Source organism: Delphinus delphis, chromosome 2 (genome assembly GCF_949987515.2).
Source record: "Delphinus delphis chromosome 2, mDelDel1.2, whole genome shotgun sequence".
NCBI lineage: Eukaryota > Metazoa > Chordata > Mammalia > Artiodactyla > Delphinidae > Delphinus > Delphinus delphis.
The window spans coordinates 3,276,923-3,293,640 of record NC_082684.1 but is presented as its reverse complement, the minus strand read 5'-3'; the positions used below and the strand labels follow the sequence as shown (position 1 = coordinate 3,293,640).

Sequence of the window (16,718 nt, the reverse complement as noted above, 5' to 3'; positions counted from 1 at the left end):
TATATAGATCTCCATTAATTAAAAAAAATATGAATATCCATTTGTTCAGGCATCATTTGTTGAAAAGATTATCTCCACTCAATTTTACCTTTGCACTTTTGTGGAAAAATCAGTTGATCCTATACGTGTGGTTCTGTTTTTTTTTTTTAATTAATTAATTAATTTATTTATTTTTGCTGTGTTGGGTCTTCGTTTCTGTGCGAGGGCTTTCTCTAGTTGCGGAGAGCGGGGGACACTCTTCATCGCGGTGCGCGGGCCTCTCACTATCGTGGCCTCTCTCGTTGCGGAGCACAGGCTCCAGACGCGCAGGCTCAGTAGTTGTGGCACACGGGCCTAGTTGCTCCGCGGCATGTGGGATCCTCCCGGACCAGGGCTCGAACCCGTGTCCCCTGCTTCGGCAGGCAGACTCCCAACCACTGCACCACCAGGGAAGTCCCGGGTTCTGTTTTCGAACTCCATTCTATTCCATTTCTTTCTCTGTGTGCCAGTACCACACTGTCTTTTTTTTTTTTTGCGGTACGCGGGCCTCTCACTGTTGTGGCCTCTCCCGTTGCGGAGCACAGGCTCCGGATGCGCAGGCCCAGCGGCCATGGCTCACGGGCCCAGCCGCTCTGCGGCATGTGGGATCTTCCCGGACCGGGGCACGAACCTCTGTCCCCTGCATCAGCAGGCGGACTCTCAACCACTGCGCCACCAGGGACGCCCCACACTGTCTTGATTACTGGATCTTTGTAATCAATTAGTTTCGATTCAGGCAGTATATGTTTTCCAACTTGGTTTTTTTCAAAGTTGTTTTGGCTATTTTAGGTACTTTGCATTCCTGTATGAATTTTAGAATGTTTGTCAATTCCTACAAAAAAGTATACTCGGGTTTTGATTGGGATTATGTTGAATCTGTAGAGCGATTTGGGGAGAGAATGCTGTCTTAATAATATTTAAGTCTTTTGATCCATATACGTGGTATATCTCTTCATTTACTTAGATCTTTAGTTTCTCTCAAATGTTTTACAGTTTTTCAGTGTATATGTCTTATCACATCTATCCCTAAATAGGGGTATTCTTTTCGTTTTAAGTTTTGATTGCTTATATATAGAAATTGAATTGATTTTTTACTGTTGATCTTGTTTCCTGCAACTGTGCTGAAATTCATTTATTCTAGCAACTTTTTGTAGGTAGTGTAGATTTTCTACACAGATGATCATGTCATCTGTGAGTAAAGACAGTTTTAATTCTACTTTCCCAATGTAGATTCTTTTATTTCTGTTTTGACTTTTGATTTTTATTTGAAATACAGCAAGCCTGTATTCCGTGTGCGGTCCCTCCCCACACACGTATTTGTTGACTTGATTTTACTTTTAGACTATGTGTGGCATTAACATTGTTCTAAAAGTCAGAACCGTATAAAAAGGTGTGTACTCAAAGGTAGTCACTCCCATCTTTTCATCATATTCCTGTCTCCCTCCTGTGTATTACACCTGTTCCCACCCAGCATGTAAATTCCACCTTCAGTCTTGCCTAATTCATAGTGTTCGCACTTTGGGTCTTTCCCTCCCACCATTCCATCATTTTTCTTTAAAGTAGCTGCCCCACAGATTTGAGCAAAAGTGTAGAAATTCTTTCTTTATAAAATCTAGAACACACTGATATACAAAATTAAATAAAAGGTAAGATTAAATAAAAGGTCTGGCAATTTCATAAAAGCAGGAATTCTTAAACTAGGCTTTATGAATTTTATAAAAGTATGTTTGTATTGGGGGGGGTGTGTGTGTGTGTGTGTGTGTGTGTGTGTTTATGTTTAGTTGAATTTTTTTTTCTGGAAGTAGATTCCATAACTTTCATCGTATTTCAGAGGAGTTTGTTTAAAGGAAAAAAAAAAGGTCAAGAAAGAGAATGCCTTTAGGATGAATGAGTTTGGGTCTAAGCAGTCCAAAGGCTGGTTAGTGAGCCTCTCTTCGGTCTGTTGTACCTTTGGAAGATAACGTTTTAATTGGCTCTGTGTAATATGTGACTTGTTTGTGGTTAATCCAGTAGTAGTCAACTCAACACCCGGCACTTGTCAACCTTTTGACCTACTGTTTTGTATCACAGAATTTTAAGAATTTGAATGCACTTCAGATGTTTCCTTTCAGGTTAAATCTTTTTAATGGTACTCTTTATTAAAGTTGTTAAAAGAATCTTTGGATTCCTGCTGTCAAGTCACTAAAATACCCAGTCACTAATGGTAGTGAAGGGTAAGGTTATTCAAAGCACACATGAAGAATTCGTAGTTTAAAAGAATATTTGAGCAGCTTGCCACATGCAGCTTCCTTTTTGTGTGTCCCCATCTGGGAGCAGAGCAGCAGAGTGTATGGTGCCTAAACCCTCGGGCCCTGTAACCACCCTGCCTAACGTCGGTCCAGGTCTGCCTCCTAGTGGCTACTAATGACCTGTTTAGTTTCCTCACCTAGCAAGTGAGAATAGTAATCATACCTACCTCATATGACCTGTTTGTGAAGTAAGTAAAAAGTTAGGTAGAAAAAGACTTAAAAGTAGAAATATTTCAGCAAATTCAGAGCCTCCCCACCCACACCCTCACCCTGTGTTAAATGTGCGGGTTCCACTGGGGCCGACTCCAGTCGAGGAGGGGTGATAACATCATCTTCCGAGGTCTAAAGAAGACCAGAGTGGTGTGGTTTTTTGAAAGTTTATACATAAATGAATATTTTATTATAATTAAAGACATTAATTTAGATGTATTACGAATAGTTTGTGGGGTTTTATCCTTTTTCTTTTACAAATATACACAGTCATAATTACAGATGAAATTATACAGTATCTTTCGTTTGACTCAAAACAATACAGGAATGGATCTGCTCTCACCACTTCTATTCAACATTGTGTTGATGGTGCTAAGTTAAAGAGAATCTAAATAAATGGAGAGAGATACCATGTTAATGTGTTGAAAAACTTAATTTGTGGGACTTCCCTGGTGGTTCAGTGGTAAAGCATCCGCCTTCCAATGCGGGGGACGTGGGTTCGATCCCTGCAGAGTGGTGGTATTAATTGTCGCTTCTTATGTCTGTTAAATTATAATAAGAATTTTCTTTTTTTATTTCTACCAAGCCAAAGTAGCAAGACGCAGTCAAGAACGAGACAATCTTGGCATGCTGGTCTGGTCACCTAATCAGAATCTATCAGAAGCAAAATGTAAGTTTTAGAGCACTTTTATTTTCCACCTTTCTTATTTACTGTAAACTTCTAAAGTTACCTTTGTAGGTAAAAATCTCTCTATATATTACATTTATTTTACCTTTTTAAAGTAAAATTTTGAAGAATTTGAAAGTGTGTTCTTTATTGTGGCCTGTCATAGTGATTTAAAGATTCTTAAGCTGTGGTTTCATAATCTAGCTGGTACAGCAATCTACAAAATGCTGTACCAGCTAATATTCTGAAGTAACTAGGAGGAAGGGTTCAGAGCGGAAAGAAAATTGTAATGTAGTGTATAACTCCTTCAGCTGGGAATTTATAGATTTATTGATATAAAGATGAGGAGTTTAACAAATCTCTAATTGGAAGGATTACAAAGGGCAAATGTATGTTACTGGAAAAAGGTTTTATACTGTAAGACTTCATCCTAGCTAGAAGTAGAACTTTTGAATTGGCTCTTTGTTTTGTGTTTACATTTTTGTTAGAATGAATATTCTGAGCTACTTTGGGTTTTCTTTTTGGGGGGCCGGTAGGGGTCCTAGAGTTATTAGAAAGATTAATTGTATTTTCAGAGTTTGCTTTTTCAGTTTTTTGTCCCCTCTGCTCAGGTGATACCGTGCAAGAATAATTTTATATTTGATATATTGCCGTAAGTCTTTGTCATTTTCAAAGTTTTTGTTTTCTTCATAACTTTAAAGAGAGAAGAAAAAATAAATTCCCCCTTTCGAGAATTTTTCAGTGGTGGGGGTGGGTGGTCCATGGATGGAATTTACGGCCATTTGTGAACTCGTGAATCACAGGCAAACTTTTTTTGGTGCATGTACGTTTTCCTGCAGAAAATTGGATTTTTAAAGGGCTCTTTGACAAAAATAGGATAAGAATCAATGCTCTAAAATGTGGTAGGGCTTAGAAAGCCTTCAGTGGTAAATGTTGGCCAGGAAACATAAGTTGTGAATAAAGGCCGGAACTCTCAGGCTTTGATCAGGATTTTCCAGATTGTGTTTTGCAGTATTAAAGTAGGTGTTAACAGGTTTCCACTGTCAAGTAAGGGTTAGAGATGATGCATATTAAATATCCTCCTCTTATATATTTAACATTCATGTTTGCATTAAGGTGCAAAGAGCTCGGATGGTCAAGAAACATTTGATTTTGACCAAGAAGGACCCTTTTTAAAAATACAGTACCTTCCATGGAACACAGGAAATTCAACTACTCTTAGTAATGCTTAATTTAGCAAGAATAAAATAATCTCAGTCTAATCTGATTTTCATAGTATCTTAATTTTGCCAGCCTGCTGCTTGATGAGTTTATAATGGAGAACAGAATAGCAAAAGGAAGTATATTGGCAATTCTGATGCCTTTACTGTGCCGGGGAAGAGCTTTTAAGTACTTCCTGTTTGTTTTTTCCCTTTGAGGATTTGCACTTAAAAAAGCAATCTATTCCATTTTTGAACATGTTGTTCCTTCTAACAGCTGAAAATCTGCATCTGTGTAATTTTTAAAGCTTTGTTTTCCTGAACTCTGTTAAATAAGTCTGCTTCCTTATGAGTCTTTTAGGTGTTCAGTTCTCCTACCTCCTTTGCTGTCCCAGTTCAAGTTAAGCCTGCCTGGTTGCCTCAAGTGTTTTCAGATGGCCTGATTTTGGGGTCTTTTTCGTCTCTGTTGTACTCCTGGATAGATTCCGTTTGGTCATGGTGCCCATCTTCAATTATGGTGCCTGGAACTGAATATTAAAAATAGTGAGCATTTGTTGAGCACTGTACTAAAATGCTTTCCATGTTCCTATATCATTCAGTCTCTACTGTAAACCAAGAAGGCGTTTTTGTCCCCATTTTACAGGTGGCATTCCACAATCCAAAGAGATTGTGAAACTAACACGAAGAGTCAGTGGTGGAGCCAGTAGTATCCAGGTTTGCTGACTCTTCACCCTGGCTTATGCTCTAAACGTGTCCCTCAGGTCGAGTTCGTCAGGTCTCAGTCCTCTCTTCATTTCAGTCACTTCCTGCTGTCATTACAGTGAAGATTGTATTAGTACCTCTTGCTGTTAATGTGTTACCTTTGGAATCTTGGGAGTCAGAATTTAATTTTAATATTATCATAATTTTCCTAGACCTGCAAGAAAAGAACAGAATATGAGAAGTTAATAGATTTTTAAGCAATGGTATTGCCTAAAATAAATTTGCAGTTTTAATGTAAGTCCTGACAGTATTGATTAAAACTTTAAACTCTTAAAACCAATCTAAAAGTAACATTTATATATTGTTGAAAGTTCAGAAGGCACAGAAAAATATAAAGAAGAAACAGTTCATCCATTATTTCATTACCCAGAGATAACTGTTAAACATTTTGGATGTTTTCCCAATCCCTTTTTTTCCTCTGTGCATATTTTTATAAGTGAGATGTTGGTATTTCTATGTATGTGAGTGTGTATTGTCTTCCTGAACAATGACCTAAGCATTCGTTACCTTGCTAAACCCCTTGTAAATATTTAAAATAATGTTTAATGGATGTATCAGTGTATTTAAGCATTCTTCTATTGAAAATTTAGGTTGTTTCTAATTGTTGCTATTGTAAAAGAAGGCGGTGGTGAAAAACGGAATCAGAGCTTTGTTCTCTTTTGTTGTTATTGTTGTGTTTTTAGTATTTTCTTAAGATACATCCCTCGGAATGGAATTGTGGATCGATGAGAGTTTGCTTAACTACTCCAGTGTGAGGATGTGAACACAGTTGTTGATGTGAGTTAGGTTCCATTTGTGGAGCTTTGGGAATCATATTCTTTGACGAGTAGTCTAATCGTAGTTATGCCTTGAAATGTGGCCATAGTGTCACTGGGGACAAGTATACATAATTTGTTCTCTTTGCCATCTATCATTTCCCCCTCAGCTTCTCTCCCTCCCAGTACATAGACAAAAAAGAAGTATTTTCTACTTGCCTTTCTAATTTATTTTGAAAGAATGTGGAAGTCTTGGTTGTCCAACAATTGATTCTGACTTGATGTAGAAATAGGAGATTTGGGACATCTGTAGACTTCTAGTAGATGTACCGATGTGTAAGGATGTCTGTAGATCTCTGGCTTTTCCTGGGTTGGTTTCTTTCCTCTCAAGTAAATGTTTAGAGTTCTGCCTCTTAGGGTTACTGCAAGTTTACAAAATTATTTTGTGGTTATAGAAATAAATACTGTTGTAGAAATTTCAAACAATATAGAATGTATAATGTAGACAATTAAAGAAAGCCTTCTTGGGACTTCCCTGGTGGTGCAGTGGTTAAGAATCCGCCTGCCAACGCAGGAGACATGGGTTTGAGCCCTGGTCCGGGAAGATCCCACATGCCGCGGAGCAACTAAGCCCGTGAGCCACAACTACTGAGCCCGCAAGCCACAACTACTGAGCCTGTGTGTCACAACTACTGAAGCCCGCGTGCCTAGAGCCCGTGCTCCGCAACTCAACGAAGAGTAGCCCCTGCTCGACACAACTAGAGAAAGCCTGCTCACAGCAATGAAGACCCAACGCAGCCATAAATAAATAAATGATTGAATGATGAATGAGTGAATGAATAAATAAATAACCTTCTTTTAAAAAAAGCCCTCTTATAGTCACTATTTACAATATATATACTTCTCCTAATATTTTTATATATCTTAATAAGTAGATGACTTTTAAATCACATATATGAGCTGTTTAGCAATTTGCTGTTAACAACACATGTGGGACTTTGTTCTGTTTGAATACATTTATTGAATTGGCCAAAAAGATCATTCAGATTTTTCTGTACCATGTTATGGAAAACCCCAAACAAACTTTTTGGCCAACACAATACAATTACCTAGTTTTAAACTACCAAGTATGGGTCCACCATAATTTAGTCTTTTCTTTTTATTTATTTATTTATTTTTAAACAAATTTTCCTCCAAAAGTATCTCAATTAGGGTTATATTGAATTTGGGTTTATTTAGTGAGAATTGGTTTCATTCAGATTTTTTTTTTTTTTTTTTTTTTTGGTGGTACGCGGGCCTCTCACTGCTGTGGCCTCTCCCGTTGCGGAGCACAGGCTCCTGACGCGCAGGCTCAGCGGCCATGGCTCACGGGCCCACCTACTCCGCGGCATGTGGGATCCTCCCAGACCAGGGCACGAACCCGTGTCCCCTGCATCGGCAGGCGGACTCTCAACCACTGCGCCACCAGGGAAGCCCTCATTCACATTTTTATTGAGCAGTTTTGTGTGCCTGGTAGTGTACCAGGACTGAGGGATTCAGGAAGTTTATATTCTAATGGAGAAAGAAGGGGGAAGTGAACGTGTAAACAGATAATTTATATGTATTTCCTTTAGTCCAACTGTTTCTTCTTAGTTGTGAAAAATTGAGGTCTAGAGAAGTTAGGTCAAATGCTTAAGGTCCCTCAGCTAGTTAGTAGCCAAGTTTGGGCTAGATCTCTGGTCTCCAGACTGCATTTATTACACACATCTGCCTTGGTGTACTGTTTGATTTAATAAACCAAAATACTTAAAGCATTACTGGTACTACATAAGTTGCTCTGGGCTGTGTCTAAGTAAAACTTCCTTAAGGAGAGATACGACCTTTGGAGTATGCCCAGAAAAAATGTGCCTTGTAGAGACATATTTCATGTAGAGGAAATGTAAATAATTCCAAGTAGCACAGATGAGAACAATAGGATTTAGATAGTATTATAAAAATTATTGTGGAAAATTACATGATTAAATGATGACATGATACTAAGGGGACAAAGGTGTGAATGAAGGTTAAATCATGTGGTGGAATCTGGAGGTTGGACACACAGTGAGAGAGACTGAAAAACGCTCACTAATTGGAAGAGAGGGCAGCTGATTCTTACATTATTTTAGCATCAGGCATCTCCTGTGTACTCTTAGTATTTGGACGCGCCCCTTGGGACCCAGCAGAAAGCACTCTGTTTTCCTAGGTAGAAACAAGCAATGGAAACAGATGGCATTTGGGTAGGACGATGAGGAAGGAGTAAGTGCACTGGCTGGATGAGGGGCACACATGCGCTCTAAGAAGAGGAGATAGCGTTGGCGTTTGCACAGCATTTAGAGACCTGCCGGGCTGTGACGCACATTGTCCCTGGGGAAGTGAGAAGCAATGAAGCTGGAAAGACAGGCCCAGTTCTTAAAGGGATGAGGATTTTGGAGGGATTTTTAGCTAGAAGCAGTATTGTGCACATTAGAAAGCTCTTGACGGCCCTGTGATTTAGAAGAGAGCTGGGGCTAGAGGCGGTACCTGCTGGTGCACTTGCAGGGGAGGGATGTTGATGCCTCTCTGGGCCATTGCTGTTAAAGGGAGGCTTGATGGAGATTTAGGAAGTCAAAACGTCAATGTTGGGAGTGCTCAAAGGAAATGAGATGAGAGGAGTGTGGGTTAGCTGCGTGGTCCAGGTGGCCTTCACATGCCTTTAAAGCGGGATACTTCTTACATCTAGGTCATCTGCATTGTTTCACCGTTTATTCCCCACATTTTCATTGACATACCTACTAGGCACTCTGTTTCTGTGATAGGATATCATCTCCTGGATGGTCTGCTCCCCAAGTCCCCGTTGAGATGTGTACTGCTGCCCTCCTACCTGGGTGCCTTCCTCTCCTCTCACCTGTGGACACCCTCCCCACCCTATTCCAGGCTGTCCTCCCTCCTCGTCTCACTTGGTCTGCACCCTAGATGTCCACCTTGCTTGCCCCTAATGGCTTTAGGGCAGTCTTCTCTCAGTGGGATCCTGCTGCCCTGGGTGCAGTGCAGTGTACTCTTCACATTCCCCTCTGGTCCCTACCCTTATACATAGACCCACCCAAGGTTTGGGCTTTGTGTAAGAGAAGCACTTGAAAGTTAGCAGAACAAAGTGGACATGTTAGTTGCAAGAAATTTCAAAAGGTTATTTTAGTAGGTAGTCTTGTCTTCTTTGACATATATAGAGAGTTAGGCCAGATCTTATTCCCAGTCTGTTTCACTTTACTGTTTTTAGGAAAACAAAAAAGTTTATCAAAGCATGTATGGTCAAATGTAATACAAAACTGTGGCCTGGGAGAATTCTTAGAAGGGAGTTTTAGAAGAGAGGACAGGTTAAGAAAGGGAGTAATCTGAGGATGATTTTTTTATTGTTTGATTCTTTTTAAGGTAGGGCTTGAAAGAGGTGAATTGGAACTGGAAGGGGGACGCCAGTACACAGCCCTGCACACTGTTGATAGTTTCCTGAAGAAGCAGGTACCTTAGACTCGGCTGCGGTTGCCTTGGGCGTAGAAGTTAGCGAGGTCACTTTTGGCTATTGGGAATCAGTAAAACAGATGGTTTTGCTCATTTATACATTACATATTGTATAGGTTATGTATAATCATTACTTTTGCAGTTATTTAAGTGATTGATTGCTCTTTGTTTTTATTTTATAAAAATGAGAAACTGGAACAATGGTACGAAGCACTGGTCTCAGTGTTAAAGTAGACAAAGATGGAAATCATTAGCTATGCCAAAGACAACCGAGCTGGAAGGCTTTTTTCTTTTTTAGGCTGGCCGAACTATTAACTTTAAAGGAAAAAAAATAACACATATAACATGATAGACATATAGAATTTAAAATTGTGTCAAAAGGCAAGTCAAATTAGAGATTTTAAAATAAGTTTTAGCTTTCTTGGAATGAGAACCCTTCTTAGACCTGCAGTATTTGCAAAAGTTGTTTCTGCATTAAGTCATTTGACTTCAGTACACATTTTCAAGATTATATGGTGAGTGAGATCTTCACAGGTATGTAGTGAATGTCTAAACTTTCATAGAAATATATAGTAAATGTTGGGAGTCTATATTCAGGACTTTCTAACTCACTGCAGATTGAAGTCAAAAGACCTGACAGTTGCCACAAGGCTCTCGGTAGTCTGACCCCACTTCTGCCCTCTGGAACTCATCCCGAGCACGCTGTCCAGAGCCTTTTCCATTCCCTTTGTCTGGATCACTCTTCTCCCACATGTCCGCATGGCGTTCTCTCCCTCAGTTTCTCCTGGTCACTAGGAGGGGGCCCTTCCTGACTACACTACAAAGTAGAGACAGAGACCACTACTGCCTTATCTTCGTTTCCTTCATTCCATTTGTCATCACCTGGCGTAGTATTACTTACTTTATGTCCCTCCTCTGTACTAAAATGAACGAGCAGAGGAACTTGGTATGTTTGTTCAGCTCTCTGTCAGTCCTCTCTTGGCATGTGGTGGATCAATACTTGTCCAATGAGAAGATGATGGGGTGTGGACACTCCTTGTGTGGAGGTTTGCGAAAATAGGCCTTTTGGCTATTTGTTCTGTAACTCGGGTCACTTGGAGCCCTCTAACATTTTCTTCTTTGCCACTCACCTTGTGGTGTCCATTTATTTACTCAGTAAATATTTGAGTGATTGTTTATGTGTCAGGTCCTGGAGGAATACAAGAACGAACGATCTGATAAGTCTGCCCACGTGTAGCTTACAGTCTGTTGGAAAACTGCCCTGGTAAGGTATGAGTGCGTTGACAAGAGGGAAGAGTGTACTTAGAATTCTCACCTGTTAGGTCTGGGACCGGAATGAGTCAGGGAGGGGTCAGGTAAGCTAATACTGGCCTTGGTTTTCAGCCATTTATAAATAAATGGCTATCGGGGGTTTGAAGTTTGTGATGTTTTTCAGGGTGTGAAAACTACTTTTTAAAAATCGTTTTTATTCTTTTAAGTGCTCTAGAGTTAACTAAAATGTGTAAAACTTATTAGAAGAGACAAAGAGCTGAATTTATAAACGATAGTGGGAGCCCTCCGTTAGTCCTCCCTTACCCTTCAGTCATATCAGTGTGTCTTATCTTCATCCTTTTAAACTTAAAATTTTTCAGTTTGTTAAGTTGTAATTTATTTATCCTTTCTGTTCACAATGGACATCTCAGTTTTTTATTACTGCCAACTATTACTACTGGGAACATTCTTTGACTGATTTCTGATATCTATTTGGAATATAGATATTTAGATCAATGCCAAATTATTTTCCAAAGTGGTCAAGCTGGTTTATACTGCTACCAGTGAAACACACAACTTACTTGCTCAGTGTTCTCTCCCATGTTTGTTATTGTTGGACTTCTGCATTTTAGACTATCCAGTGAGTATGGCTTTGTTTCTCATACCAGGGAATTTTGCTATTTTTGTTAGGTGTGATAATGACATTATGGTTCTGCAAAAACTGTATCCACATTTTTAAAAAGATGAATACTGATATATACATATATATATATATATATATATATATATATATATATATATATATATGAAATAACTGGGATTTACTTTAAAATTCTTTAGCAGATGTAAAGCACATTTTGGGTTGGTTGGCCAGATCGGAATACAGATTAAAGTATTGTTTCAGTGTTAAATTTACTGTTCTGTCATTACATAAGAGCACTACTCTTAGAAAATATATGCTGAGTATTTAAGAGTAATACTCAGCATATATTATATGACACTCTCAAATGGTTCAGAAAAGTAATTACGAGTATACATACAAGCTTGTTTTTATTATTAAAAGTAGCCTGTAATTTCTTCATCTCATCACATTGGCTATAACCACTACTAAAATTTTGCTTTCGTGTCTTTTCTCTGAGCTTGTGTATATACTCTGATTTTAAGCACAAATGGATCATACTAATATAATAGTTTTCCAATTTTAGTTTTCCTATGATTAAAAGTTACACTGAGGTTTGGTCCTGAATAATATCCCATCAAATAGCTTAATTTACTTAACCATGTCCCTATTCTTGGACATTTATATTTTTTCAATTTTTTCCCCTACTATAAATAACATATGAGTAAGCAGGAATTTATAATGTCCTTTTCCAGCAGAAAAGAAAGCCATCCTGGGTTCTGCAGGTCACGTTTCCCAGTTAAGTGCATTCATAGTTCTTTTTCTCTGGCACTTACGACAATTGGAATTAATTACTTGTGGAATTATTTGTCTCTCTGGCCAGGCTGTGAGTTCTATGAAGGCAGAGACTCTCCTTTTTAATCATGGATATATAAGCAGTACCGGGCACACAGTAGGCCTAAAAGATGTATAGAATCAGTGGGGAATAATTAAATGTAAAACAGATTAGTTTATTATAAAATATCACTCTTCTGCAGCCTACTTTGAAAGCTTAGATTTCTTTAGTGGATGAAGAAGCTCCCCCTCCCCCACGAGATTCAAGCATCGGCGTGGGAATACCTGCCGCCTCCCAACAGACATGCCCTCCGTGATCTCACTATCCCACTGTGCAGTCTAGCTTTTGTTACTAGAGCTGAAGAAACCAGGCCCACAGAGAAGGGACTTGTCTAAAGTTTGTGATGGGCAGAGCCTTTTGTCACCTTCCTGTAACCTAGCCTCCCTCTGAGTTTCCCTTGGCCACTTGAGTCTCTTTAGGATCCCTCTTTCCAGTGTCTTGTATACAGATGGATTGTACTGGAGGGAGGAGCATTGTATAGAGTCTGGAAGAGGCAGGGTTAAAGGACAAATGTCCCTATGAAGTGAGGTTTGTATACAAGTTATAGGGAGTCACTAGGATTTACAGACTTTCAAACCCTTCTTCTGACCACCTCCTTCCTCCCCTGCTCAGAACCCCACAAGCAGGAGGGGTTTTTTTGCGTGATTGAAATTCACAACTCACAAATTCAAAAACCTTATTTTATATAGCAGGAACATTTCTTCTCAGTTCTGTGGTTCTGATATTGTCGTATTCTTTTAAATGCCAAAACCTTAAAATTTTGTGTTCATTGAGAGGGTTTTTATCACATTAAAATAGGGAATGGTCTTTACACATTAACTTTATGCTCTAATTCATTGATTCTCAAAACTGGCCCATCATAATCACCTGGGAGCATTGTAAAAACAAACCAAAAACATCAAGAGTGTGTTAGATTCTTTCCGTGATCTAAGTGTATTCATTTTCTGAGAATTCACCTTGCTGTACCCTTATATAAGTGCTTCTCTCTACACACATCATACTTTACTAAAAACTCTATGCATAAAGTATACATACACATCCATACACACACATATATACAGACATAAACATGAACACACATACATGCGTGTACACATACATTTACAAAACAGGGTGGAGCCCAAGAGTCAGTATTTTAAAGACGTTTGTCAGATGATTCTTAGCAGACAGGATTAGGAACTGTTGAATTGGAGCACAGCTCTGATGGACGGAGTTCAAGGACTGGGCAGGTTCTCTTGCTAAACTAATTCTGTGGTTGTAAACTGCTGCATCCCTTCCTTCTGGTTGAATCTCACAAATGTTTATGAAGGAATTTTAATACTTTTCATCTGTATATTTCGACTCTTCTATTTTTTATTTTTATACAAAGTATACAAAGCATTTGTATGTGTATATATATTTATATATGTGTATTTTTATACAAAGTATTTATAGAAATTATTTTACAAGTGATGAAATGGGCTTAGCCTGCAAGTTCCTGATGGAAACTAAGGACTTTGACTCATGGTCTAGGGCTCTTTCCACTAGAGTCCACTATGAGGTTATAGGTGAAACAACTGTTAGTCTTCCCCCCGCCCTTTTTTTTTTTTGCGGTACGCAGGCCTCTCACTGTTGTGGCCTCTCCCGTTGCGGAGCACAGGCTCTGGACGCGCAGGCTCAGCGGCCATGGCTCATGGGCCCAGCCGCTCCGCGGCATGCGGGATCCTCCCGTACCGGGGCACGAACCCGTGTCCCCTGCATCGGCAGGCGGACTCTCAACCACTGAGCCACCAGGGAAGCCCTTTTTCCCCCTCTTTTAATGTCAGGGAATGTTGCCTCAGTTGAGGGAGATGCAGACCTTGTGAGCATGGTTCCTTCCTTCAGCTCATGTACGCAAAGCAAAGCACAGGACAGCAAACAAGATTATTCTGAGTGCACGGCTGCCTGCTGTGAGGGACTCAGTCATCAAGTAAGTTGACTTGGTGTGACAGAGATGCAAGAGGATAGTGTGTCACTGCGTTGATCTTACTCTTTACCGTAGACTTTGGGCATTTTTAAGGAAAAAGGTGGTTATTGTTTTGATTAGTCACAACTAAATGTCATTCATTCTAGTGATGATCAGTTTTTAAAATATGGGAGATTCTGCGTATGCCTTTCTGGAGAATACACAAATGTATGAATACTAGAGTAAAGGGGGAGGGATGCTCTTATCCTTTTCTTGGAAAAAATGTTTAATGCAGTACACAAAAAACGTTTAAATTTAACATTTAGATGTTTTAAAAATTACTCTTAAAATCTTAGCCCTGGAAGACATAAGGGTCAATCCATTCTTACGTGATGAGGAAACTGTGGCACAGAGTCAGGGGTAGGACTTTTTCAGAGTTGTGTACGTTGATCCTGGGTGGATTAGGTAGGAACGGATGCCAGAAGCTGAATTTCAGCGTGTATGGCTTAGTATTCATATTTCTTATTTCCACTTGATCAGATTGTCTATGAGACTGGGCTGGATTTTGTAGTATTTACTGGGGTGCCGGAGGGTGGGAGGAGCTTTTTCTCTAGAGTGGGATTTTAACAAAACTACATTACGAAATAGCATTGTCATGAAGAAGATGTGTTTCATCATTGACTAGGAAGGACTGGTTCATTACATTACATTGTGCTCTGGCTGAGACTCTGTGGCTTATTTCTTAAGCCCTCTATCCCCCACCTCAAGATATTCAGAGGGATCACTGAAATATTAGCTGTAGTAATGTTTGTGCCCACCAGGTGGCACAGTTGCTCTACCTAAATGATTTAAGCTCATTTTGATTCTCAGCGAGTTACAGTGATAATTCATTTCTTATTTAATAATAAAAAGAGGTACCACGATATTTGTTACCATATTCTTGAAGAAAACTTAGCATGCTCATTTTGAGTTACGAGAGAGAAATTGGTACGGTATTTCCTTTGCAGCACCTAAAGCTACTGTAAATGTTATGATGGTAAAAATTTTAAAAAGCTGTATTAAGGCTGTGGCTTTGTCCTCAGCACACCTTATGGTGTCAGCCTCTTGCTCTGCATAGACTATGCAAGATCACAAGGTATTCCAAATCGCTGCAGTATCTGGGGGAGGAAAGGGTGAGTTAAGGTTAAGGGGGCAGTTTTCATCTGCATTCTTCCCCTTTTTGCAATTGAATTTGAGATTCTTACTAATGGTACTGGGAGCATTTAGGTCATTGGGTTAAAACATGAATATAGAAACCAATGAAGCCTCGCAGGAGGCAGCCATTTGCCTGTTACCCTCAGTTTCTGTCCCTTCCTTCATCAGCCACAGTTCTGTTTTCTTAACTTCATTCAAACTGAATAGATCGTGTTGATGTGCCTTGCTCAGTTCTCTCTACCGTGGAGACTGTTCTTATCTGACATGCCCTTCCCCACCCCCCCCCCCCACCCCCGGTCTCCCTTACTCAAGAGATGGGATAGTGAACGGAGGTTTAACGCCATGGGTCCTGGGGCCAGACACTCGGTGTACATGAGTCCTAGCACTGCTACTTACCAGCTGTGTGACCCTGCCCAAATGGTCTAACTTCTCTGCGCCTCAGTTTCTTCATTTGTCAATGGGAGTGATAATAGAATTATCGGAGAGGATTAAAAAAATAATCCTGGTAGAGAGCTTAGAGCAGTGGCCCGAACATAGTAAATTCTCAAATGTTAGTGACTCTTATAGTCAGTATAGCTGTTGAATCTTTAGGAAGCTTTCCTTGAGTCATCATCATCGCCGTCACTAGTTACTGAGTATTTTGCATTCTCACATTATCCTGCATCTACTGTTATTTTGTGTATTTATGTTCTCCTCTGCCACCTGTGTGTTGTTTCAAGCTACTGCAATAGATCATTTTTCTTTTGTATTTTGGCCTACTTAGTGCAGCGTTCAGTGCATAGTAAGGGTAGTTCAGTAAACGTTTGACTGAGCCGTATGAATTTTGTACATTTTTTTGATGAATCTCACACATCCTACCTTTTTAAAAATAAATACGTTTACTTGTTTATTTATTTATTTATGGCCTCCTTGGGTCTTCATTGCTGCCCACGGGTTCTCTCTCTAGTTGTGGCGAGCGGGGGCTACTCTTCATTGAGGTGCGCGGGCTTCTCATTGCGGTGGCTTCTCCCGTTGTGGAGCACGGGCTCTAGGCGCACAGGCTTCAGTAGTGTGGCACGGGCTCAGTAGTTGTGGCTCGTGGGCGTAGTTGCTCCGCAGCATGTGGGATCTTTCCAGACTAGGGCTCGAACCCGTGTCCCCTGCATTGGCAGGCGGATTCCTAACCACTGCACAACCAGGGAAGTCCCTCACACCTTCTACCTTTAAGTGATGTTACCCCGAAAACGTAATTCATTCACCTATGCTTTCCATAATGGTAAGGTCTTGTCAAAAAAAGCCGTGGTTTGTATAGTCCGTGTACTTCTTAAAGGATCAGAGTGGTGCAGGTGTCTTTATCCATCATAATTTAAGATGAGACAGTTCTCCCTGGTTGTTCCTATAGGAGTTTTCAAGTTTTTAAAAACATTGCATTATTTCTTTTTAAATT

At 39.9% G+C, this 16,718-nt stretch overlaps 1 protein-coding gene across 1 annotated transcript in view; it reads left to right on the top strand.

The window, feature by feature from the left end:
• The window catches only part of RCOR1 (REST corepressor 1), a 119,797-nt gene that overhangs the window by 73,606 nt on the left and 29,473 nt on the right, over positions 1–16,718 (top strand). Inside the window, exon 3 of the mRNA XM_060003890.1 lies at positions 3,103–3,186. Coding sequence (XP_059859873.1) covers positions 3,103–3,186 — 84 coding nt within the window. The remainder of the gene's footprint in view (positions 1–3,102; positions 3,187–16,718) is intronic.